The sequence below is a fragment of the Takifugu rubripes genome, chromosome 1 (genome assembly GCF_901000725.2).
Source record: "Takifugu rubripes chromosome 1, fTakRub1.2, whole genome shotgun sequence".
NCBI classification, from domain to species: domain Eukaryota; kingdom Metazoa; phylum Chordata; class Actinopteri; order Tetraodontiformes; family Tetraodontidae; genus Takifugu; species Takifugu rubripes.
The window spans coordinates 11494133-11517276 of record NC_042285.1 but is presented as its reverse complement, the minus strand read 5'-3'; the positions used below and the strand labels follow the sequence as shown (position 1 = coordinate 11517276).

The following is a 23144-nucleotide window of genomic DNA, read 5'->3' as shown; positions in this document are numbered from 1 at the left end:
TTTCACGTGTTTCAGTCCTCTTTAATTGTCATCTCTGCCACTGACCCTATTTCATGGTTTAAAATCTTACATTCTTCCCCTACAGCCATTAAAAAACCTTTTTTCAGTGTATGTATACTATAATGGTAATGCTTAAAATAAGCTTCAAATGTAAGCACTGAATATTGTGTAGAAATATTCCACCCCCCACCCCAAAAAAAGAATAAAAAATGTAATAACGGAGCAAAGAGGCTTTGCCCCTTGACCTTTCAAAGATCAAAAGTCAAAGGAGCTTTGACTTAAATTGTTTTGTTAGGTTTAAAATCAGTCAATTAAGTTCAACCACAGCAGCAAGCTGAAAAATAAATACAAGGCTTACCAACGTCAGTGTTGTGGAAAGAAATGTGGTTCTCAAATTTAAAGATAGTTGAATGCATTGATGTGACCTGTTGACATCCCAACCCTGACGACTCAGCACATTCTCAGACCCTGCTGAGCATTTAGCAAGCAAGAAATATTTGTCAATATTAGCCCGGCCTTTTATTGTCCCTTAGTGTTACTCCTGCTCTCATGCGTTGGCTCATTATGCTCATTGTTATATGAGATGTATATTGTGATCTTGATTCCAATTACATTGTAGACTGGGAATTCATGGTATTTAACTGTCTGGCCCATTGTACATGCAATACCTACAACATATCTATTTTCATTAATGTAACATTTGCTTATAGATTGTGCGTAGTCACGCAGAGGCTCCTAATCTACTGGGTAAACTGGGTAATATCTCACTTTCTCGAGAGCGCTAAACCGGAAACAGACTTCCGTTGCTAGGCTACAGCGGCAGCCAAACAGGAAGAGTCCTGGTCAAAGCAAGGTAAGCGTGTGAAACAACGATAATGCCCATGTTGCAATACATCCCGATTCCTTTGTGAATCTGCAGGTTTTCAAATCATCATGGACAGGAGAAAGGTAAAATTCTCCAACTTTTAATCGTATTGTTTAGACATTCATACTGTTTACGTTGCATTTTTTTCGTGCCGTGTAGGTTTCACCGGCCATGAAAGCTAAAGTACTGCTATGGTGAGCTGCGTGTCACTAATTCACAAAAATACTTGCCTCATTTCATGAATACACGAAGTGTAAATCTGACTCTATGCATATAGTGTGACAGAAACTTGATTATTTTCTTGTTTGCTTTTGCAGGGCAGATGTAAGCTATCATGACATGGATGAAATCAACAAAGTGCAGAGTGTTCCTGATCTGGAGAGGTTTCTTACCAACATATATCCGTGCATATACACATGCAGCCACTCATGTAGACATCGCTGTGACACAGTTCTTCCCTGTGACAGAGCTTTAAGCACCGTGTTTGAAGTTGACTTGCTTGAACCAAGGAGAGGCGTTCTTCTCGAACTATATGTGCAGGCAGTGTTTTTTTGCAGAGAACAGAATTTCAAAAATGAACAAACTTCTGTTCTGCTCTCAATACTCAAATCCATCCATCAGGCTAACATAGGTAAGGAAGCATAGTAGCCAACACTCTAACGTGCATTCAAATCAGATAATGCAAAATGAATACATTTAAATTACTTTTCTTTCAGGTTCTCCTCACAACAACATAGAGAACTGTTTCAGATATTGCAAAGAACTACTAATCTGTCACTCCGTGAGGGTCTGTTGACCAGTAATTCTTTTATTCACAATCTAATTTTTATAAACATCTGGCAATTTTCCTAAACGGAGGCTACTGTTTGCTCTCCACAGAGACCCCCTTTCAGCATCGAACTCTTCAGCTTGGGGGAGGTGACCGCCATCTTAAAGTACATCAATAACAATTATCTGAGACACTACAAGTTCTACAAATATCTTTTCACTCAACAGGTACATACACGATTTAAAGTAGACTTTAAATCATATATGACTTGTGAATTCTTTGTACACTAAAGAGATACTTTGTTTTCACAGGTAAAACTTGACTTGTCTCTGACTTATCCTGGCATCTCAGACCAGAAAGTTAAAGGTAAAGAAAGCTGAAAAGCTGTGTTCAGAATTATTTTATGAATGCATGCGACTCAGAATGTTTGGCATATTTACTAAATATTGTGCTTGTCATGTGCTAGGGGTTAAAAATGTGATGGTCAAACAAGAAGCACTACAAGTGGCAAGTGGCTCTCCTAGGCTTGAAGACTCTACTGCTGGTACAAACTCAAATAGTAGTAATCCAGATGCAACAGAGTGGTGCATTCCCTCCTTTTTTCTTCCTTAGCAACAGGTTCAAAGTCAGAGCTGAAGATGCTGATCGAGAAAGAGGTCAGAGAGCAGTTAGCGCTCATATCTGGGCAGCTAGATCAGCAAATGAAAAAAACTACAGAACGTTACAACAGAGTCGTGGAAACCAGCAAGCCAAAACAACATGAATAGTATGTGCACAAATACTCATGTTGGACACAAATGTTTTATTAAAACTAAAACAATAAAACTTTCTTTCATATACAATAGATTCTGTCTGGTTTGTACAATTACTGTACCTTTCTCGTGCAGGCACTTGAAACGAGGAAGGTGAGGTTGAGTAGGGAATGATGGTTAGTTAGGAGATACAGTACAGTCGTTAATGGTCTTCACAGTTAGTGTGAGGAGGTTTCTGCACAAAGGAGCAGCTGCATGCACAACAGCGACAACACCCTACAGTACGGATCTGTAACACCACAGCATCTGTCAGTGTGAGCTGCTCTATAATTTACTGTTAAATTTACTGTTGCTTAGAAATACACATAGGTTATTCAGTTATAAATGGTGATTATCAAGTAAAATCCGAAATATGCATAATCTATTTAAATGTGAGGTGTCTTTGCAAACATTTGCGCCACGTGCTCTCGACTGCAAGAAGAGCCAGGAATCAATAAAACCACAGGTGTGAATGGAGGCACGCCAAACATCTCGGTCCCCGCATTCTTGACCATAAAATGAATCAAACGATGACAATAGGAATGCAAACACTGTCATGCATATACTTAAATAAAAATTAGCATTGTGAGGAATGAGGGTGACCTTTCATGTGTCAAAGTCTTCTAGGCCCAGCAGCATGATCTTAGCTGTGTTCTGAAAGAGGGCAGCTCGATTCTGCTGCTCCCCCTTTTTCACCCAGTGTCCATAGATGCGGAAGGCGCAGCCGTCGATGAGTTTGCGGACACCGCGTATGGAGTAGGGATCTCTGGCCAGTACGTCCCGAGTCAGAGGCCGCACCCTTCGGTAACGGCTGTAGATCCTGATACAGGCTAGCACACTAACTATCAACACCTGAGAAAGCAAAAAACACCTGCTTGATATATGTTAAAAAACTATTATAAACTTGTTTGTTTTGTTTTTTTTAATAAATGGCGACCAACCCTAAATGTTTTTCTTGGACTGAAGAGCCGCACGTCTTCCTTCTGATATAGCCTAAAGAAAGGATGCGCTAGTGCTTGCTCAGCTGTGAGACGGGCAGCTGGTTCCAAAACCAGCAGTCTGGATATCTGCAGCAAAAACAAGCGCTCACCGCGTCACGGATGGTTTCGCTGTGACACGCTAACTCTAAACTCAAGGAAACATGCAAATCTTTACACACGATTGACAAGTTTGTTAAAGTAGCAGATCTGTGTTCCCCTAAATCCCACAGGTCTAATAATGTTAAGTTTAAGTAGAAGAATTTGGATAAGAAGTCAAAAATGTTATGTTATGTGAACAAAGAAGAACAATTTCCAATTACTACATCAAATATTAGATAGTTGTGGGAATTACTGGAAGAGTATCGCCATGGAAACTGAAAGTTTCGAGAAAAAACGCACTGTGCTTTCTAAAGCTTTATCTGTCTTACCAGATCTTTGACAGTGTCAGACCTGTCATCCCACTCCGGAGAGCTGAACTGATATTGGCCCTCCATTATCATCCTCAGCATCAGCATCTGTTTGCGGTGCCAGAATGGTGGTGAGCCAGCCAGTAAGGTAAAAAGAATGACTCCACAGGCCCACCTGTTCAACACAAGCACCAAAACAAGTCCAGTAAAATAGTGGGAAAAGACTCTGGATTCTTTTTTTTTTACTTTACCAACAAACCCCACACTTACAGATCGACTTCTTTTCCATAGCCTGGATGCATGTCATCCATCGAACACTTTAGTATTTCAGGGGCTAAATAACCAGGTGTCCCACAGAGCTCTGAAAAACAGACAAGAAAGAAGTTTCAACTTCCTTTAGACTTTGTGCAAACATTTCTCTAACGCAGTCTTTCACTTATGACATCTGGTTTAGTTTATACTGTCATATACCTTTAAGTTTTTCACCAGGCTGCAGCTGCACAGAGAACCCAAAGTCAGACAGTTTAATGTGTCCTTGATCATCCAACAGAATGTTCTCAGGCTTTAGGTCACGGTGGACAATATTGAGAGAGTGGAGGTACTGTACAGCCTCCAGCAGAGCTCGCATAATACTCCTGTAAAGCAAGAGATTTCACAAAATGCACATATTATACAGCCTTTGGGAAAAGAAAGAAAAACAAGTTACATTTCATTACCATATGCATAAATTTTGGAAATGTGTGTTTGTTTTGTACACCTTGGCTATCTGTTGTCATCGTGTTGTTTTCTACAGTAGAGAATTTTTGTCATAAGTTATTTCAGAGCTGTTTTGTGACTAAAATAATATACAGCAAGGGTAGCACCACCCTCAAAACTATAACAATGTAATATCACACAGTACAATTTAATTTGACTGGCAGTGTAAACATTCCAGGACAACCCCAACTCAGGCTATTTTTAGAATGGGATGTGTTGCCACTTACCTGGTTTCCTTCTCACTCAGAGTAACTTTTTCTGTTAGGTAGTCAAACAGCTCTCCTCTCCTCATGCTGAGAATGAAAACAAAAGCCGGGATTAAACATTTGCACCCATGTGATGACTAACTGCAGCGTAGTTCTTGGCTGTCATACTTACAGGTCAAAGACTAAAAATATGAAGGTGGTCGATTCATAGGAGTCAATGAGAGTTACTGAAAGGGACAACACATGACATGGCGTCATTCCTTTTGAACCTTCAAGAAAGGGGTCTGAGTGGACAAACAAAGACGACACACATACTGATGGAAGCGTGCCCCTTCACCATGTTGAGGACCTGGATCTCTTTCAGTGTGGAGGTCTTCACCTCTTCCAGCTGCTGAGCGGTCATCTTCTCTGCTGTAATCTCTATAATCTTCACCGCCAGCTCCTGACCCGTGTGTCTGTGCACACACCTGCGCACCACACTGCTAACCCCCCTGCAACACAGTTTGAACAATACAGAATTGTTATATATGGCGCCACTATATTGTGCGTTATTTGGGGGGGCGGGTACCCACCTGCCAATCACCTCCTTTGGGTCATATTTCTGGTAGAATTCCTTGGCCCCCACCCAGTCTGGCAATTCATCTCCGACAACAATATCTTTGGTCATTATGACAGCCTTTAAATCTAAAACAATAATAACATAATGTCAGCCACGTCCGTTGGCCGAATAGGAATTATAAAATCCACTGAGCTAACTCCTGACGAGGAAGTGCTGACCATTCCTTTACAGTGAATCCACTCTAGTTAGCAGTACAATGCCGCATATATTTCTGCATTTTCTGCTTTTTGCTTGCATATCTGCCGATTAACAATCATGGGATTCAACCTGCAACGTCTACGATCTTCCTGTTGTTGCGACAGGTTCACTGACCGTACAGGAAGTTACTCACCATGTATGTAACCAAACGAGAAGAGGCGCTAGCAAAGCAACCGGCATAAAATAATCGCTACAAGAGCTGCCTCGTCATTGCAGCTGGAATGATTTATCGACGATATCAAATTCGAGGAGGTAATGGCAGCGGTTAGATATCCCCGAAACTGTTTACATTCTAGACACATTCCTCCGAAACTGGATGACGTCTGTCGCTGGTTTGACAATACTACCCCCAACAGGGTGGAGTTGGTACGGCAACGCATCAAACCCTGTGCCGACATTTTTTAATGTGCATTTCACAGCATTTTAAACATGTAAATAACGTACCATATAGTAAAAGACAACTCAAAGATAAAATTATTAATTATAATCTTGTATTTTCTTTAATCTGTTTTGATGTAGGTTTTTTTCATGCGGAAGCCCAGTGACGTCATTTCCAGGATATTTTGCGGATGCACAGGGTAACATTTTAATCGGTCCTTGTGAAGGTTTGTTGCATTGATTTTGTGGCATATATCTGTTTAGAGATAAACACAAGCTGCCACCTTTAACCAAAATACATTTATCGCATTTTTTGATGGCCAGTCAAGTGACCGACCCCTATTAGATGTTGGATATAGCCCCTTTGCTAACGGTAGCATAATTAGCATTAGCAAACTTGCTAACTATTGGCTGAGCTAAATTATACTCTACCTCATTTAAAAATAGCGCAGTTAACATCAGCCTAGCTAGTTGAGCTATCAAGAGCCTTAGTTTCCAAATATTTACCTGTTAGCACATTAGGAGCAGCGTTCGCAGGTAGTTAACTCAGTGGCTACTATCAAATGAATGACTGATGGGAATAATTAATTCTTGTATTAATGGAAATATTGAACGCTCTGCGTGATCTCTTGCAGTGATAGAAGCCATGTCAGGTGCTGGGGGAGGGAAACGTCCCTCGGGAGGGGACAGCCCCCCTGGCCCACCTGAGAAGAAAAGTAAAAAAGAGGAAAAAACCACAACTACTCTGATTGAGCCTATACGAATTGCTGGTGTATCCTCAACGGTCAGTAACTGATTACTGCCTGTTGTTGTTATTATTTGTGATGGATTTTATTTGTCACTAAACTGCATGCCTTATTCCCTCACTGGGATGAAACAAAATTTGTGCAGGAGGAAATGGACATGAAGGTCATCCAGTTCAAAAATAAGAAGCTGTGTGAGCGTTTGGAGCAGAGACAGGCAATGGAGGATGAATTGCGTGAGAAAATTGAGAAATTAGAAAAGAGACAGGCCACTGATGACACCACTCTGCTGATTGTTAATCGCTACTGGTCACAGGTACTTTTGCACATTTAATAACATTTACTTAGATTTACTAATTGAGCTAAAATGAAGATTGATGACTTGAGCTCTTTAATGTCAAAGTATACCTATAATAAATCACTTACTTTGTTTGTCTTATCTTAAATTTTGCACTATGGCCAGAACTACAGTGTTCTTCAAATGCATGTGATAACCATGTTGTGTCTTTGCAGTTGGAAGAGACCGTGCATGTTCTACGCAAACGTATTGAGCCAGCTCCAGTTACATTTACTCCTGAACCTCCATCGGCCTCTGTGACTGACCCTATACCAGTGGAAGAGGATGGTGTTACTCTCACCTCACCAATATCGGCGGTGCCTCCACCTCCGCTCCCAGAGTCTCAGAACGAGGGAGAGCAGGCAGAACAGCAGCAGCAGCAGGAAGACCTGGTGCAGCAGGAGCATCGGGAAGAGGGTCAGGAGGAGCAGCAATTTCCACCTCCCCCTTTAGGTTTAGAAGACCAGTTGAAACCAAAAGAGCCTCCACGAGACTCAACAGGTGAGCTAGTATTCCTGGCATAATTTTAGGATCATTTGTGGTTTGGTTAGTTAGAGCTCAGTACCCTAATCATTTGGACAAAAACACTTATTATTTTGCATTGACACAGTCGCAATGAATTTAAAAAAAACAAAGGTGTGAACAAAGTGTACACTTTAGAATGGGTGCAGCAAGCAAAAATGCAAGCAGTGAACATTTGTGCTTCTATTCCAACTTTATTTTAAGAAGGTTGAAAATTCCAACATTTACCATTTATTAATTACAGCCATAGTCTTCATTGTACCTCTGTTTTAATGGAGTGGTAGGTTGAAGCAGAGTCCTGTCAGTTTTGTACCTTTTGCCATGATCAGAGGAGACAGGCAAATTAAGATGTCACAGAAAAGTAATTTATTTAAATAAACAATAATATAAATAGCACAATGAGGTGAGTGAATTAGGAGGATCAGTATGACTCGTGATGGAGGCATATGTTAATGTGTCTGGCTGTTGAAAAGTGTGAACTTAAAATTACCAGGCCTCAGCCAACTCATATAAAGAGCAGTACCAGGAGGTAATGTAGCGAAAGACAGGAGGGTGACTGCCAGCTTTATAGCGTCCAGGAGACTTGTTTTTGGGAGCACAGCACTTGTAAACAATAATTCTTATTATCTAGAGTGGATAGTAAATTCACAATCATAACCCTAGCATTCGTAACCCTCTTTTACTAGCTAGAATGGATGAACACGTACTACTCATTGTAACTAAAGATACATTCTCTTATATTAACTATGATTTTCATTACATAATAATGACGCTAATTTTCTAAACCTTTTAATTTACTACCTTCTAGGATGCCCACAGGAAACGCCCCCACCTCTTCCCCTGAGTGAGAACGCCAAAGGTTTTCTGGCTACATTAGAGCACAGCAGTGAGGAGGAACTCGCTTTGCATCTCCAGGACCGCATGCAGTTCAGCAAGGAAGCTGTTGCATGCTTGGTGTGTGCCTTCGACAGGCTGCACAGCCACATTGACAATATGTGCAAGCAGGCCCAGACAACAGGTATTTGTGGAAACATTCCAGGTACTCTGATACTCATGTTTTGTTTGCTCCTGAAACATAAAAATGTACATAAGAAAAAGAAACCCAAGGCACATTGTCTTTGTTATAAAAAACTCATTAAATGTGTTTTATTTGGCTTTTATAAGACTTCATCAAGCTATTCATTGGGAGAAATGTGACATAGACCATGGCGTTTGTTAACAGCATGTGAAAATGACAGTCAGTCTGACGTGGTCAGTACAAATATCACTGTGTTGGAGGACAACCTTCGACTGCGGGACCTGACCACCCTCTTGCAGGGCAAACACCACAAGATGTCTATGGAGGTATGATCAATCGTTTACTTCAGTGAATTGTAGAAATCCACTTACCGGTACAATTATTACTTACGATGTAACGGTGATGCCTCCTCTGCTTTTACAGTACAATGAGTTAGTTGACAAGGTTACCAGCTCAGAGACTAAGGTGTCTGAGATGGAAACTACAGTGGAGGACCTGCAGTGGGACATGGAGAAACTCCGCAACAGGGAGCAAAAGCTCAACAAACATCTTGCAGAGGCAATGGAACAGGTTAGCTTGACATATCTTTGTGCCTGTTCTATCCCCTGCTTCTTCCCTTAGACGCTATGTTAGTTTTCATCACTGCATTCACAGCTAATGCTGCTGCTTCTCTATATTTAATTTAATACTCATGAAACTGTAAGCATCAGTGCTTCTCTACCCAGCTGCATTTATTAATGCAAATCTACTACTGGTGTGTTACAGAGTTTTTTTTTTGTTTTTTTTTGTTTGTTTTAAAAAAAAAAATCTATGTTCTGCAATTTCTACCTGTAGCTTAAGTCTGGCTACAGCAGCACCGGAAGCTCAGGGGGCCTGTCTGGAGGCCAGATCACACTAAACATTGAGAAGGTGAGTGCTCATACCATACCCTGTTCCATTACATTTAATGTCCCAGAGATTTGGCTACAAACATTCTCAAACCTATAATGTTTGTTTCTGCAGTTTGAGAGTCTTAATGCAGAGTTGGAGCACAACCAGGAGTTGGCCAATAGTCGCATGACAGAGTTGGAGAAATTACAGTTAGAGCTCCAGGAGGCCGTGAGGGAGAGCGAGAAGCTCAGGGTAAAGATGGAACGATGTCATCTTTTGGAGGCCAAACTTGCCTTTGTAATCTGCGGCTAAGATGTCTTTTCATTCTTAGATGGATTTGCGGAATATTCCAGAAGACGTTGTGAAGGAGACTCTAGAGTATAAATGTCTGCAGTCTCAATTCTCACTGCTGTACAATGAGTCTCTGGGAGTGAAAACTCAGCTGGACGAGGCACGGGCTCTCCTGCTCACTGCAAAGAACGCTCACCTCCGACAGATTGAGCACATGGAGGTGAAATAACTTTCTTACGTCTAATTACAATAGTCAAAATAGTTTGAATAGGGCGTTTGCTCCACGCCCAGGCATGTTTGCCTCTGCACGGCTTGCTAAAATAGGAACACACGAGGTCAAGCGTTTAATCCAAATTTATGTAGGTTTGAATTCACCCAGTCATTTGGGTAAAGCCCAGAAGAAGGAAGAAGAATGCGCTCATGCTGTGATCTTTGTTTCACCCTCCCACCTGCCCAGTTTTGCAATTTCAGCTGTTCAGCTGTTCTTTCCCCTCATTCTGTCAGAGCAATATCAATCTGAACTTGGGTGTTTGCACCACTGCTCGACACTTTGGTCAACACTGTCCCAATGGTGTCTCCTGAGCAGAGCGATGAGCTGTCCCTTCAGAAGAAGCTGCGAACTGAGGTCATTCAGCTGGAGGACACTCTGGCCCAGGTGCGCAAAGAGTACGAGATGCTGCGTATCGAGTTTGAGCAGAACCTGGCGGCCAATGAGCAAGCAGGTACGTTTCAAAACACACCTTCACACCTTTGAGTCAGGATCTTTGGAATATGCCAAAATTACAATTTGTACAAAGTAAATTAAGCTTGTTTTTACAAAGAAACAGTCATACAAAAACCACTCTGATACTGTAAACATAACAGCTGATTGGCAGCAAATCCTTTTTTTCCCAGGTGAGACGGAGGGGTAACACATTTGATTTTTCCCATGCTGGCGGTTATTGAGCTCAGTGTCCACCACTACGGTTAAAGTGAATCAGGGGGAAAATATATCAAATGTTGACACTTTATCTGGTCTGCTCTCTCAGGGCCGATCAACAGAGAGATGCGACACTTAATCAGCAGCCTTCAGAACCACAACCTGCAGCTGAAGGGAGACCTGCAACGCTATAAAAGGAAGCTGCGGGAAACACAGATGGAGATCAACAAGGTAGTCATGCTCACCTGGATCATTCCATCTGTCTCAATCATGCTTTACTGAGCCCAAATATTCACACATTTCAGTTAAACTGCAGGTAATTTCATATAAATGGGTAGGCACAACGATACACAGCAGGTCATTTTCTCTTTTTCTCTACCAACAGTTGCGTTGCCAAAGTGGTGATGCAGTCTTGATTCTGGAGGAGACAAATGACAGCCTCGATGTGAAGAAAGAGGAGGAAGAAGACCAGGAGGAAGAGGAGGAACGGAGGAAGGAATTGGAGAGACAGCGGGCCAGGGAGAGAGAAAGGGAAAGAGAAGTGGAGAGAGAAAGGGAGAGGGAGCGGGAGAGAGAGAGGCAACGCAGCGATGAGCTGAAGAGAAAGGACTCGGACACCCTGAAGATGCTCCGAGTGGAGCTCAAGTAAATCCTTTTCTCATGTTCAGAACCACTTCCAACAACTGTCTTGTTATAACTTGTGAAATAGGAGTCGAAGTGCTGATATGCTGTTCTTTAACCTTTTAGAAAGGCCCAAGAGTCCCAGAAAGAAATGAAGCTTTTACTGGACATGTATAAGTCGGCCCCTAAAGAACAGAGAGACAAAGTGCAGCTGATGGCAGCTGAGCGCAAGTCTAAAGCTGAGGTCCGTCGAGTGGCCCAGTTCAGTTAAATGGCAGATAAACTATTACAGATGCTCAGCCTCTCTGTCCCTTTATCAGGTGGATGAACTGAGGATGCGTGTGCGAGAGCTGGAGGAGAGGGAGAGGAAGGAAAGTAAGAAGCTGGCAGATGAAGATGCCCTCAGGAAGATCCGGGTGGCAGAAGAGACCATTGAGCATCTGCAAAAGAAACTGGCTGCCACTAAGCAGGTATTTGTCTTTATTGCCTCAGAAAATTAATGATAGTTTAACCTCGAGAAGCCGGACGTTCCCAACTACAGGACGTGCTCCTGGTTGGTTCTTTGTGCTTTTTATAAAGGAATGGGGTGTAACCTGATCATATATAATACTGCACATGTTTGTGTGCTGAGACATGACACAGTCCAGGAGTTCTAACTCGCCCCAAGCTCTCTGCCATTTGTTTTGCATGTCCCACACACTGTTAGTCATCAGGTTTTTCTTGCTTCTCCATCTCCCCGAAACTCAGGCCTTTGAGATGTTGCATAGAAATCCTCCTGACTAATTTTTGGAAATAAAAAATGTAAATATTCTTTATCAGATTTAAAGAAAAAAAAAACCTGATAAGAATCAAGACAGCAGGATGAGTAATGCATTTGCCTAAATCAATGATCCTCCTAATCTTAGAACATAAATGAGGAACCAAAAACCGATGATGTGGCCAGGCTAACAAGCTAACAAGCTCCATTTAGCTACAGGTATTGTAGAGAGTCTTTCTAAAAAACTAAAAAAGCTTCAGTCTAATTTACCTTTCATCCAAAATGTCTTTGTTATTGGCCAGTTTCCTCTATCTGGCCTGAAGTGATAAATCTAACTTATCACATTTAAACCTTCTGCAATGTTAAATTAACAGCCGCCGACATTTTCTAGCATCTGGTTCCGCCGCCATAGAAAAGGCCTCAAAACCTGTCATGACTGACGTACCACAGCCCTCTAAACTGCTACAGAGAAGAGAGGGAGATCAGAAGGAGGTTCTAATTGCAGGCTGGGGAGTGCAGCTCACATCTGTCACCACGAGGAGTAATAGCGTATTTGTCACATTTGTGTCTTGATTGTGCACTAAATGTGGAGGAGATCTGCAACAGCTTGATAATCGTGGCATTGAAGCGAATGAGATAAAAAACAAAGTCAACTGGAATTCCTCCTTCATGTGTCACTCCCTTTATTCGAAAGTTGTGTTTTCATTAAACTGCCCGGTTTTCATCAAAGTTAATTAACTTGGAATTCCAGTACTTTTCAGTCGAGCGCCACATTCATTCTGGCTGCGGCTTTGCCAAGGAGAACGTCACCTCCTGTAACGGCTATTCTTCATAAGGTTGTCTCCATTTCTAGGCAGGTGTGCGCGCACGTTGAGATGGGCTGTAATAGATTTACCCACAGAGATGTTAGCGGAAATATTCCATCGCACAATACGATTGTACGCTGAAACTTGGCACACCCACAATCACTCATTTTAAAAGCTGAGATTTTGTTTTGATTATAATTGTTTACGAATCGCGGTCGTCTAAACATTTTTCCGGAAGAACCCCTGTTTCGATAATGTAAACAGGAAATCATTTATTTAACGCACCCGTGGGTCACCAGGAGTTGTTTAGATCAGTCCCAGTGTCTAATCTCCTCTTCTGTTGCTGTTTGACACCATCCTTCATGCGGTTCTGTTGGCCTTTTCGCTTATTTTCTGCTAGCCTGCAGCTGAAAATGTCGCGGGCTTTCAGCCCGGCCACAAAGGTTTTTGCACCGCACAAAGTTCCAGAACCCTGGGAAATTGAATTATTTATTTAAACATTGATTTTATTTTCCCAGTGAGGCACAGTTTTACACAAACTTAATTTGGGTAGCATTGGTTTTTTCAGTCATCTTATTAAATTTGGATCAAACATTTGGGGTAGTTTACAATAAGCTTCTCACAATAAGTTCATGGAATCTTGCCACCTCGCTTCTGACAGACCAGCGTGAGTGAGTCAACTTTTCAGACTAAGTCCTGTGAAAAATCCAGTCTGGTTGCACTATGAATAGCATAATGGAATCAAGGGTTCTAGGAAACCGGCCTAAAAGGATGAGGTCGTTTGTCTGCAGCTATTACTGGGTGCTACAAGAATGCACTTTGACCTTTTCACAAATGATTGGCTTTTAGGTCCTCGTCAATCCGTCCACTGACCCTCTGGTTGTTTCTGCTCTCTGACAGGAGGAGGAAGCTCTTCTGAGTGAGATGGACGTGACCGGCCAGGCTTTTGAGGACATGCAGGAACAGAACAGCCGCCTGCTGCAGCAGCTACGAGAGAAGGACGACGCCAACTTCAAACTGATGAGCGAGCGGATTAAATCCAACCAGATCTACAAGCTGCTGAAAGAAGAGAAGGAGGAGCTGGCCGACCAAGTTCTCACGTTCAAAACCCAGGTGGTGCATCAACTGCAATCTTTTCATTGTGTGGAGATGCGCTCGGTGTAACCGCCGCTGTGGCCTCCAGGTGGACGCCCAGCTGCTCGTGGTTCAGAAGCTGGAGGAGAAGGAGGGCGTCCTTCAGAGCACGCTGGCCGCTATGGAGAAAGAGCTGGCTGTCCGGACACAGGCGCTGGAACTCAACAAGAGGAAGGTGAGAGGAGACGCGGCGTCAATCACTCTGCTCGTCGAGCTTCGCTTTCGCTGATTGCTGCCAGATGTTGCTCACATTGAGCAGCATCAGGAGAGGATCTGGACAGCATCATCTGTCAAACGGGGCAGTCGCCATCGTTTCAGTGCACGGGGATTTAAGCGCTGACGTTGACGATTTGTTCAGCAAATCTTTGCATCAACGAGCCATAAGGTGGGCTAATGAAGCCTGACGTCCGTCCGCCTGTCGTCCGTCCGTCCGTCTGTCCGTCTGTCTGTCCATCTTCCACATGCAGGCTGTGCAACTATAAATACCTACAAGGTACCCTGGAATTTAATATTGTAATTACGTTAACTTCCTGACTGCAGTTACACAGAAGAGTGAAGTGCTGCAAACAAGGTCATGCACATTCTCTGGACTAAGAATAATTAAAACATAACTGGAAACACGTTTGTTTAAACTGAAACCAGCAGCACTTTTAAAGCATTAAAGTGGATCTAAAAATATGCGGCTCAGAGGAAAATAAGTCTTAATTCTTGGAAAATATAGCCAGGGTGCCCTAAATATGTTGGAGGTGTGCTGTTGTGTCGCTGGGCACCCAGCTGGATCTTTGACCTGATGCACAACCAAAGCCTCTGGATGTCAGGTTTATCCAGGTTTATCCAGCACCGCTCGGGGATCTCAGCGTTTTTATTGTGGACTTCCGCTTCCTTATTCACTGCAGGCGGTGGAGGCTGCCCAGCTGGCAGAGGACCTGAAGGTGCAGCTGGAGCACACGCAATCCAAGCTTAAGGAGATCCAGGTCTCCGTGGCTGAGAACAGAACCGCCCGGGAGAGGGAGAGCAGCAACCTGAAACGCGCCCAAGTATGTTGCATCGCGGTGGTGCGGGGTGTTTACGGCGGTCCATCAGGTGAGCCGTCTGTTTTAAACTACCGCTCTTCTGATTCCTTCCAGGAGGACCTGTCCAGGCTGAGGAGGAAACTGGAAAAACAGAAAAAGGTGGAGATGTACACGGACGCTGATGAGATCCTGCAGGAGGAGATCAACCAGTACAAGGTCGGAGAAAACGTAGAGAGTTACATCGTGTTTGTTCACATCATTTAGTGGTAAAGAAGTTGCAAATACTCCACGAAACATCTGGCAGAGTTCACATCCGCCTGCTGTCAGCAAGGCTGTAAAAGCCTCGTGAACACGTAACATGTCATCATGCGGAGCACAACGTCTTTGTAACGTGCTTGACTTTCAGGCAGTAGTGCACGTGAGTTTAACCTTCCGTGAAACAGGCCCAAAACCTGCTTATTAAAACCCCAATTTGTCGCTCTGGAAACGATAAAGTGGGAAAAAACAAAAGGAACCGTCCAGTCATGGTTTGGCCCGTGCATGTGTGTCCGCAGGCCAAGCTGCGCTGCCCCTGCTGCAACACCCGGGACAAGGAAACGGTGCTCACCAAGTGCTTCCATGTGTTCTGCTACGAATGTCTCAAGATGCGTTACGACACCAGACAGAGGAAGTGCCCCAAGTGCAACTGTGCCTTCGGCGCCAACGACTTCCACCGCATCTACATCACCTAATCCGCTGAGCGGCGGGAGGAGACAGCAGACTGAACCAAAGCGGGGAGCTGGTTGGAGAGAGGCCAGTGGAACCGAGGAGATATTTAATGAGGCGCGCACTCTGGGGGCGTCGACGATGGGACCCCCCTCCAGAAAGACTAGAGCGACGTGGGTGTCGTTGCCGTGGACAATCCAGTTTGTCCAGCAGTTGATGACGTTGTGAGTGAGAGTGATGTGCTGTAGCTAAAGAACTCAGTTGTTTGGACACAGATTTTCTCTACATGTTGAGCTGCTCTACAGTGTTTTTCTGTCCGTATTCTTTTTTGTGTTAGATTTAATGCCTTTTTAACGAGCTGGGTCCATTTTTTAAAAAAAAAAAAAGATTTACTTTGCTTTGTTTTACTGATGAAGATTGTTTTTTGTTGGGGGGGGGGGACACCTGCGATCCTGCGTGACATTTCATCCTGATAAACTGTTTTGTCCTGCTGGGAATCCTGTAAATTCTGTGAAGCTAGAAGAAGCGGCAACATTAAAGCGAGACGTGACGACTGCATGTGTGAAGCTGCATGTTTGTGCTCAGCAGTCGGGTCCGTCGTTACTTCATTCGCGAGGCTGTGGCCGGTTTGGCTCTCACTCGACACATACGGGAGTGTTTGGATCACCTTGGGCAAGGACCTCTGTGTGTGTGTGTTCATCCCGTTGCCATGGTTCCCATTGAGTTTGACACAACATCTGCAGCTTATAGTGCCTCATTCCTGATGTAATCACTACAGTGGAAAGTCAGTTCATATGGGTGTTCTTAGTGAGCTGTGCAGCTCCGGGTCCTCTCAGACCGCTCTCCTTAAGGTTAGCCCTGACAGGCGAGTATAAAAACATCTGTTTAACAACATACTTTTAGTCTAATTGAGCCTATGAAACCCTGTTTTGACGCTATGAACTATTTACTGGGGGGTTGGTCGCCGTCTGTTTGACGTTAGCTCTTGTGGGAAAGGAGCTTCACACCGTGCAGCGTGCATAAAAAGTTCCAGGCCCTGGAGAAAGAGTGCATATGTGAAAAAGTTTATCATCCATTTGGGAACAGTTAAGAAGGTTGACAAAAAAAATAAAGGATTGATTGGTCCTAGCCCAGGGAAAGCGTTTTAAAAGACCTGCAGCGGTGAAAAACCTGTCAGAAATAAGTGTCGCTTTGTGCTCAGCAGACGTTTGTTGCCACACGGCACGCGTGTTGCCCTAGCAACTGATTGTCATGATGAGTAAACAAGACAATGCTGGACGCCGGAGCCGGCCTGATAGCGCTCCAGGCAGGCGTCCTCTGGCTTTGTTATTGCATAGTTGCGCTGCTGCAGGCAACTCCCAGCACCGAGAGAGCGACACTCGAAATGTCATCCTTCTACAAAAGAAACGGGATTCCTGCTCCGTTTTGAGGAGCTCCGACCCGAAGCGGTGGCAGAATAAAGCTGGATCCGCCCGCACGGCTGCGCACCTTCGCTTTAACTTTTGGGAGTGTTTGAACGGCAGAGCTGCCATGTGAATGTCATCTGTTTTTGCCTCGGTTGCTGTTCCTCTTTTCTGTGCGTATGGGACCCCGCTCCCATGCCAGAGACTTGTGTTTTTTGGCAGGAGGGGGGGTGTGTGACGTCGACAGGCGTGGTAATAACAATGAGAACACTATTAAGTCCAGACTACCCAGACTCAACCCCCCCAAAAAACACACACACACACAAATAAAATAATGTAAAGAAAATCCTCCAGGCTGTGGCTCGTAGAAAAGAAATTTGGAAAGCACACCTGGAGTGATTGGTTCTAACTTTATAGTGAAACATGAAAAAAAGCCCATCTGGTATGAGCGTGGAGTTTCCTGTGAGTGCGCGCAAGAGAACCCGAGCAGCTACAGTACATAGGAAATGACTCATAGGAGTGGAGCTGTGGAGCGTGGGTGTGTGCGCTGTTAAAACACGGCGCAGACTCCTCCGGGTGACTCACTCTGATGCTCGCTTTTCCATGCTCGAGCCCAGCGCGGATTGTTAATCAGATGAACTTTCGGGAATTGTGTAGCCGACTGCAAGCAGCCTTCCACCCGCAGACATCATGGCTTCAAACGCTCTGTGCGCGCTGTGCGGACTCATCGTAGCGGCAGTGGTCAACTTCTACGGCGTGAGCGCACAGAAAAGTAAGTGGAACTTGTTTGAAGTCGAACTTTTTAGAAGAATTTTCTTGGATTACCCAACCTGGTTTTTTTTTTTTGTTTTTGCGTAATCGTGGGAACTCGGTCCGCTCGCTGCGCTGTTTCTGTGAACATGACCGCATTCTGTGGGTCTGTTCTGCCCGCAATGGACGCAGATAGTGGGTCTGCTTACAAAGCCGCTTCCTTTAACAGCTGCATTTCTCACCGGTTCCGCATTCCGATCGCCTTATTTCACCCGTCCATCTGCGCCCCAGGGTGAGAGGGACAGGCTCTCGGAAAGGGCGCGCTGCCCTTTGCCTTTTTGCACAAAGCTGCGTTTTTTTTCCCCTCCATGCTTTCCCCGAGAAACTTGAAACGCATAAAAGAGCTTTGATTTGCGTCCAAGGTCATCTGAAGTTGGGTCCCAGCGCAGCAGGCTACATGGGTCTCAGATTACACCGAGTCTTGAATAATTACACGGGTTAGAATGTCCATTTCCTCAGATATTAAACCCCCCAAAAATGCATTTTAACACTCTTAACTCAAAGCAGAGTTTTCATGTGTGAAACAGTCTACATCTGGACATCAGCTGCTGGCCCACCCTCCCTTTTCCATCTGAGGACATAACACAGCGCCCCACACCCAAAAACACCCTTTGTCAGTCTAGGTGCGAGACGATTGCCAAGATCATCAGAATGACAAAAATGTTTTGTTCCCAGTGTTCAGACGCTGAGCCACGAGAGAGCCGACTGATCCCTGCTGCGTTATTAAAACAGGATCTCTGCCCGTCACAAATGTGTAAGCCTGCGCCGGCTGCCAAGACATACCAAAACAAAGTCAAACACATCTCAGCAGCGGTGAAGCCTGAGGTTTGACCCGAGGTCACGGAAAGCTCAGATCCCTCCTCTGGCCTTCTGAACCCGGCCGCGCGAGGCAGGAGCCGAACTGATGACAAGAAAGTGAGACGCATTTGTTCTGGGACCACAACTATAAAAATGAGTCAGAGAGCAGCAGAGTAGGCGGGCTGGCGGTCGGCCCGTGGAGGACAGGATGTCTCCTGGGTCCCAACATGTGGCTGCCACACAAATCCAGACTTTGAGCCAAAATGCCGCGAACATGACTTGTAGAGCAGGTGCCTTTGGGCTGTTGTCACCAGGACCTGGCCAACGCAGAGGGCTGCTACAGCGGTCAGGCGCCGGGTGTGCGTCCTGTCAAACTGGGTTCTTATTTTGGCTGAGGAGTGAGGATTGAGAAAAACATCCATCCCAGGCATCGCATCTGACCCATCTCCATAGTGGAGTTTCAAATTAAGTGTCAAACGTGTTTAAAACTGTTAATATCTGAAGATTGACTTCTTTATATTCGTGGGTTCCGGCAAAAAGTGAGGTCCAAGCGTCCGCGTCGCCCCCTGGTGGCAGGCTGCAGTGCAAATCTCGCCTTCCCGCTGTCGCTCCGGCTCCACGCAAACAGACAGAAACAATAACAAATGAGGTCCGCGATTATGAAATATCCGGGGCTGAATTCCGCCTCCGTCATCAGCCACGTTTGGTCCCAGATGTTATTCCGATGGCTTCACGCAGTTTCTCCTCTGAGCTGGAGGATGCAGCGTTGCTCCAAACAGTCACGCCAGGGCGTGACGGCCTCTGCTGACCATCCACGAGCGGTCTGAACGCCGTCCCGTCGGCTGCCGCCGAGGGGGCAGCGGCGGGACACAGGAAACGACTCCTCGTGAACCGCCTCGGCTTGCGGAGCGCCTCCGGCCGGAGCCAAGCCCAAGTTTCCCCCCAGGTGGATACTTTCTAACCTCGGTTATAAACGTCAGATTTGGTTTTAATCTCGCCGCGATTATCTGACAACTTATTTTTCCGTCTCCCGAACACTTTCGCGCTTTCTCCTCGCAGATAAGCGGGGGAGATTCCTCCGTCTCTGTCAGAGCCAGACGGGATTCTTGTCCCATTACCGATGAGCTATTAGCAGTTTTCCTCCAACTCCCCATGTGGTTCCGTTTAAAAAACAGTTTGAGCGGCCATTGACTCTCACACAGATGAGAGGAAACGTTGATAAAGCTGATTTCCTATCGCAGCGGCGGTCTTGAGCTCTGCTGTGACACCTGAAACCGCAGAAGCAAACAGCGAGAATAGGTTTGAAGCACCTTTCTCTGAGGCCCAGGGCTCCTCTGCCGCGCTGCCTGATGAATCCAGCCCTCAGATGTCCCCAAATGTTGTCTTTATTTCATCTTTTAGCAGCGCTGATGTCATATCTGCACCATCATTAGCATCTGTCACTTATGCGGCCGCGGTTTTCTCGGCACACACTGTTTTAATTACCTCAGGCGGGCCTCTCTCATGCTCGGGTGATGTTGCAAGAGAGGGTGACTCAGTTCCTCAGGGTGGGTCTTTGTTATAATCCAAACAGAAGACATTTCTCATGTAAATACACCTGTGACGCTGAGATTTCTGAGGACCTGAACTATTTCCCAGTTCCAGAGGCCCCCCTCTGCTCTGCTGCCCTTCAGTCCTGATATTTTGGAGGCGTGTGTTCTGCTGCCTAATGGCCTCGGAGTTATTAATGTCATTCCTTGACTACGGCCAGGATGTGCACAGGCCAGCAACACAAGAAAACAGTCTGAGCGCTCCCTATCAGCCAGTCACATCTTCAGGCTAATTCCTTCCTTATCATCTGGGAAGTCCTCCGCTTCGGTTTGATTGTCCTGCTGTCAGGCCGCCTCGGAGACCAGATGAAGCTGCCTATTGTGTCCCCCCCCCCTCCCCCTCCCCCCCAGGTACAATCGAGGTTGGCTTTTTTCTCACAGATGCTTCGTCCTGAGGCAGTCGCCCGTGTAAACACGGGCAGGGCGGCTCTGGCGGAAACCCTCTGTGAAAACACACCCCGCTCTTCACGCACGGCCGGCCGAGCACCAGAGGGAACCAAATGATCCTCTCACGCAGCCCGGTTGCATCAGCAGTCTGACCGAGAGGAATTTCCCAGTTCCGTGTTGTGAGAAGGGAAAAAAAAAAAAGAAAGCCACAGCGTTCAGGCCGTGCGAGCTGATTTCAGCTGAAATCCTCCCGTGGCTTTTGTTTTCAGTTTCGCCTTTGGGGAAACACTTCTCTGTTTTCTCTGTTTTCTCTCGCTTCAACGTTCTGAACTCGCTCAACCGAATTGTTCCGCGTTCGCAGGTCAGTGCAGCAGCTCAGAGTTCTGGAGCTCGGACCTGGACGTCTGCGTGCCCTGCGAGTCGTGCAAGAAGTACCCCAAGACGCCCTCCTGCAACACCTGTAAGCCCTCGAAACGGCGAGAAAGGCGAGAACGTGAGCGGGGCGGCGGCGCGCTGACCTCATCTCTGTAATCGGCAGGTAAATACGTGGACGAGACGCCGGACGTGTGGAAGCTGGCCGCCATCGCCAGCTTCTCCGTGCTGGCGGTGGTGCTGGTCGGCGCCGTGCTGATCATCGGGGTCATGGTGCACCGGCGCAAGTCGCACCGGCGGCCTCTACGTGGTGAGACACACACCGGCGCCAGGGCCGCCGACACATGCACGACAGCTAAAGGCTCCAGCCAAGCAAGAATCGGTGTCAAATTCCAGACTGGAGGTGCAGTTTCTGTTGAGATTAGCTCTGAGGTTGAGAAATCCTTCAAGGATCACGTCCCGTCCCCGGTCCCAGGTGCCGGTCCTCATGCTCGCTGTTCTGCTCGGGTCCCGTTCAGGTCCTGCAGCTGTGTCTCGGCCTGTTTTCCGGCTCTTGTGCTTATTTTCTTGCTTTATTCTAGTTCTCTTGTGGCAACAGCGGCGCCGTTCCAAACGTCTGTGTCCTTTCTGTCCTCAGAACCCATTGAAGAAACTGCCGGGCCACTTTACCACGCTTAAGACCTCAGTAAGTCTGTCATTAACCCGGGTGGCTGTCGTCCTCTGGACCCGGTGACGTTAACCCAGCGTTCTGTTCCGCAGCCTCATCTTCCTCTGGAAACGGATGTGACAGAACCGAGGAGCGACTGGTGCCGACCCAGACGGAGGGAACCTCTGGACCATTTTAATTTATTTGACTGTCGGGTGAAGAGTTCTCACGCTCGCGACCACAAGACTCACGACCAGCAACTGAACCACCTCTGCAGAGACAGTAGCGCTACTTTAGGCTTTAGCTTCCGGATCTTCCCGTGACCTGGAAGGACCGGGGGGGGGGTTACAGACGCGCCCTTCGGATGTCAGATAAAACTACGGCCTCTTTTCTTCGACGGACGCTCTCCAGCGTGTCGGAGTGTGGATGTTGGAGCGCCGCCGCTGCCTTCTGGGCTGCCGTTTGATCTCCTGGCGCTCGCCGGGGTTTCCACGGGGTCAGATAGCCTTTAACACATCGACCGCACGTCAGTGACACATCCTGCGAGGCACATTAAGGCCATTTGAATGTACTTTTACAGATCCGGTCTTCCATTTTGCCAGTACCTCTGTTGTGTCAGCAGCAAACAGAACACGTTCCTTCCACTGTTACTGGGTGTCCAGAACAGCAGAGCCACACATTTAAACATCTCCGGGTTGTGGGGCGGCGTTCACAGCCCCCCCCTCCCGTTCACACCTGACTGTCCCAGAGGTTCTAGCCCAGGACGTGTGAAACACTAGACCTTCATCCCAGACCGCCAACACGGGGGAATGTTGTGGGAACGTACTGTACTCAAGAAAATTACATCATTACTAACTCCTGACCGGACAGTTCGGATCTGCAACAAGGATAACGTCGATTTAATGTCTAGCTAGGTTTTTTTTTTCTTGTAGGTATGGGAAAATCAGTGAGACTCGTGGTGGAAAAGGTTGTAGTTTTCCACTTATTTTAAACCGCTGTTTCCCTCAGATATCATGTAGCATGTAGTTACTGGGATCTATGCAACCGACAAGTGTTCCGGGTCTTAGTTTTGATCTGCCTCTCCGGCAGCAGAATACGTCCTTTTGTTTTTTAACTATTTATTTTAAAGAAACAAGCACAGTTTTCAATGGGACTTCAGTGAAGATTTGTGTTGAACTTCCACCAGGCCAGCCATCGATCTTACTCAGCAATAACTAACATTTTTTAAAGGGTATTCTAGCTTTTTTTCCGTCCCAGTTGTATATAGTGTACATGCACTGGCTTCTTACTTAATACAGTCTTATGAAAGCTTTGTGTATCAAATGTATTTTCACAATAAAAACTGACAATTTTGAATTAGAATGAGGTTATTTATTGATATCCATACTGCAAAATTAAGACTTGCGTCATGATATATATAGAACATACACGCCA

At 45.7% G+C, this 23144-nt stretch overlaps 4 protein-coding genes across 11 annotated transcripts; 3 read left to right on the top strand and 1 right to left on the bottom strand.

Annotated features, from left to right (window-relative positions):
* Positions 1 to 367: 367 nt before the first annotated feature.
* On the top strand, positions 368 to 2478 carry cfap119 (cilia and flagella associated protein 119). Of its 6 annotated transcripts, none has more exons than XM_029848068.1 (9): positions 368 to 633; positions 711 to 948; positions 1025 to 1059; positions 1183 to 1496; positions 1582 to 1652; positions 1745 to 1861; positions 1946 to 2000; positions 2101 to 2178; positions 2247 to 2478. In XM_029848068.1, exons 2-9 carry the CDS (start codon positions 934 to 936, stop codon positions 2399 to 2401), a joined length of 840 nt encoding a protein of 279 aa, XP_029703928.1. In that variant the 5' UTR covers positions 368 to 633; positions 711 to 933; the 3' UTR covers positions 2402 to 2478. The 6 variants fall into 6 exon arrangements, with proteins under 6 accessions (XP_029703928.1, XP_029704175.1, XP_029704058.1 ...); XM_029848315.1 differs by lacking the exon at positions 368 to 633 and having other exon boundaries at positions 711 to 853; positions 1183 to 1248; positions 1333 to 1496; XM_029848198.1 differs by lacking the exon at positions 368 to 633 and having other exon boundaries at positions 711 to 853; positions 942 to 948.
* On the bottom strand, positions 2419 to 5867 carry phkg2 (phosphorylase kinase, gamma 2 (testis)). Its single transcript, XM_003961308.3, has 10 exons — positions 5725 to 5867; positions 5347 to 5458; positions 5090 to 5265; positions 4947 to 5001; positions 4796 to 4861; positions 4284 to 4447; positions 4083 to 4173; positions 3834 to 3987; positions 3367 to 3492; positions 2419 to 3277 (listed from the first exon to the last, which is right to left on the bottom strand). The coding sequence occupies exons 2-10, from the start codon at positions 5439 to 5441 to the stop codon at positions 3032 to 3034; spliced, it is 1173 nt and encodes a 390-aa protein (XP_003961357.1). The 5' UTR covers positions 5442 to 5458; positions 5725 to 5867; the 3' UTR covers positions 2419 to 3031.
* rnf40 (ring finger protein 40) lies at positions 5792 to 16263 on the top strand. 3 transcript variants are annotated; one of them, XM_029847037.1, is made up of 21 exons: positions 5792 to 5957; positions 6111 to 6196; positions 6605 to 6753; positions 6861 to 7028; positions 7226 to 7550; positions 8380 to 8589; positions 8794 to 8915; positions 9013 to 9159; positions 9424 to 9498; positions 9592 to 9711; positions 9791 to 9970; positions 10337 to 10472; positions 10779 to 10900; positions 11055 to 11314; positions 11417 to 11534; positions 11611 to 11760; positions 13754 to 13966; positions 14037 to 14162; positions 14881 to 15024; positions 15115 to 15216; positions 15555 to 16263. In XM_029847037.1, the coding sequence occupies exons 1-21, from the start codon at positions 5908 to 5910 to the stop codon at positions 15729 to 15731; spliced, it is 3180 nt and encodes a 1059-aa protein (XP_029702897.1). In that variant the 5' UTR covers positions 5792 to 5907; the 3' UTR covers positions 15732 to 16263. The 3 variants fall into 3 exon arrangements, with proteins under 3 accessions (XP_029702897.1, XP_029702949.1, XP_029702994.1); XM_029847089.1 differs by having other exon boundaries at positions 5794 to 5957; positions 14884 to 15024; XM_029847134.1 differs by lacking the exons at positions 5792 to 5957; positions 6111 to 6196 and adding an exon at positions 6260 to 6506.
* Positions 16264 to 17596: 1333 nt separating this feature from the next.
* On the top strand, positions 17597 to 23072 carry si:rp71-1c10.7 (tumor necrosis factor receptor superfamily member 12A). The gene is made up of 5 exons (XM_011603859.2): positions 17597 to 17880; positions 21054 to 21152; positions 21231 to 21374; positions 21702 to 21749; positions 21824 to 23072. The coding sequence occupies exons 1-4, from the start codon at positions 17799 to 17801 to the stop codon at positions 21740 to 21742; spliced, it is 366 nt and encodes a 121-aa protein (XP_011602161.1). The 5' UTR covers positions 17597 to 17798; the 3' UTR covers positions 21743 to 21749; positions 21824 to 23072.
* The last annotated feature ends 72 nt before the right edge of the window (positions 23073 to 23144 follow it).

Coding starts and splice junctions, on each gene's coding strand:
- cfap119 (XM_029848068.1), top strand. Junction 1,653..1,744: donor TAATCTGTCACTCCGTGAGG/GTCTGTTGACCA, acceptor TGCTCTCCACAG/AGACCCCCTTTCAGCATCGA. Junction 2,179..2,246: donor GCTTGAAGACTCTACTGCTG/GTACAAACTCAA, acceptor TTTCTTCCTTAG/CAACAGGTTCAAAGTCAGAG.
- phkg2 (XM_003961308.3), bottom strand. CDS start 5,441: ATGACCAAAGATATTGTTGTCGGAGATGAATTGCCAGACTGGGTGGGG. Junction 4,448..4,795: donor CTGAGTGAGAAGGAAACCAG/GTAAGTGGCAAC, acceptor CTTGCTTTACAG/GAGTATTATGCGAGCTCTGC. Junction 3,278..3,366: donor GTCCAAGAAAAACATTTAGG/GTTGGTCGCCAT, acceptor TTGCTTTCTCAG/GTGTTGATAGTTAGTGTGCT.
- rnf40 (XM_029847037.1), top strand. CDS start 5,908: ATGACGTCTGTCGCTGGTTTGACAATACTACCCCCAACAGGGTGGAGT. Junction 10,901..11,054: donor CACAGATGGAGATCAACAAG/GTAGTCATGCTC, acceptor CTCTACCAACAG/TTGCGTTGCCAAAGTGGTGA. Junction 15,025..15,114: donor GCAACCTGAAACGCGCCCAA/GTATGTTGCATC, acceptor GATTCCTTCCAG/GAGGACCTGTCCAGGCTGAG.
- si:rp71-1c10.7 (XM_011603859.2), top strand. CDS start 17,799: ATGGCTTCAAACGCTCTGTGCGCGCTGTGCGGACTCATCGTAGCGGCA. Junction 17,881..21,053: donor CGGCGTGAGCGCACAGAAAA/GTAAGTGGAACT, acceptor CCGCGTTCGCAG/GTCAGTGCAGCAGCTCAGAG. Junction 21,153..21,230: donor GACGCCCTCCTGCAACACCT/GTAAGCCCTCGA, acceptor TGTAATCGGCAG/GTAAATACGTGGACGAGACG.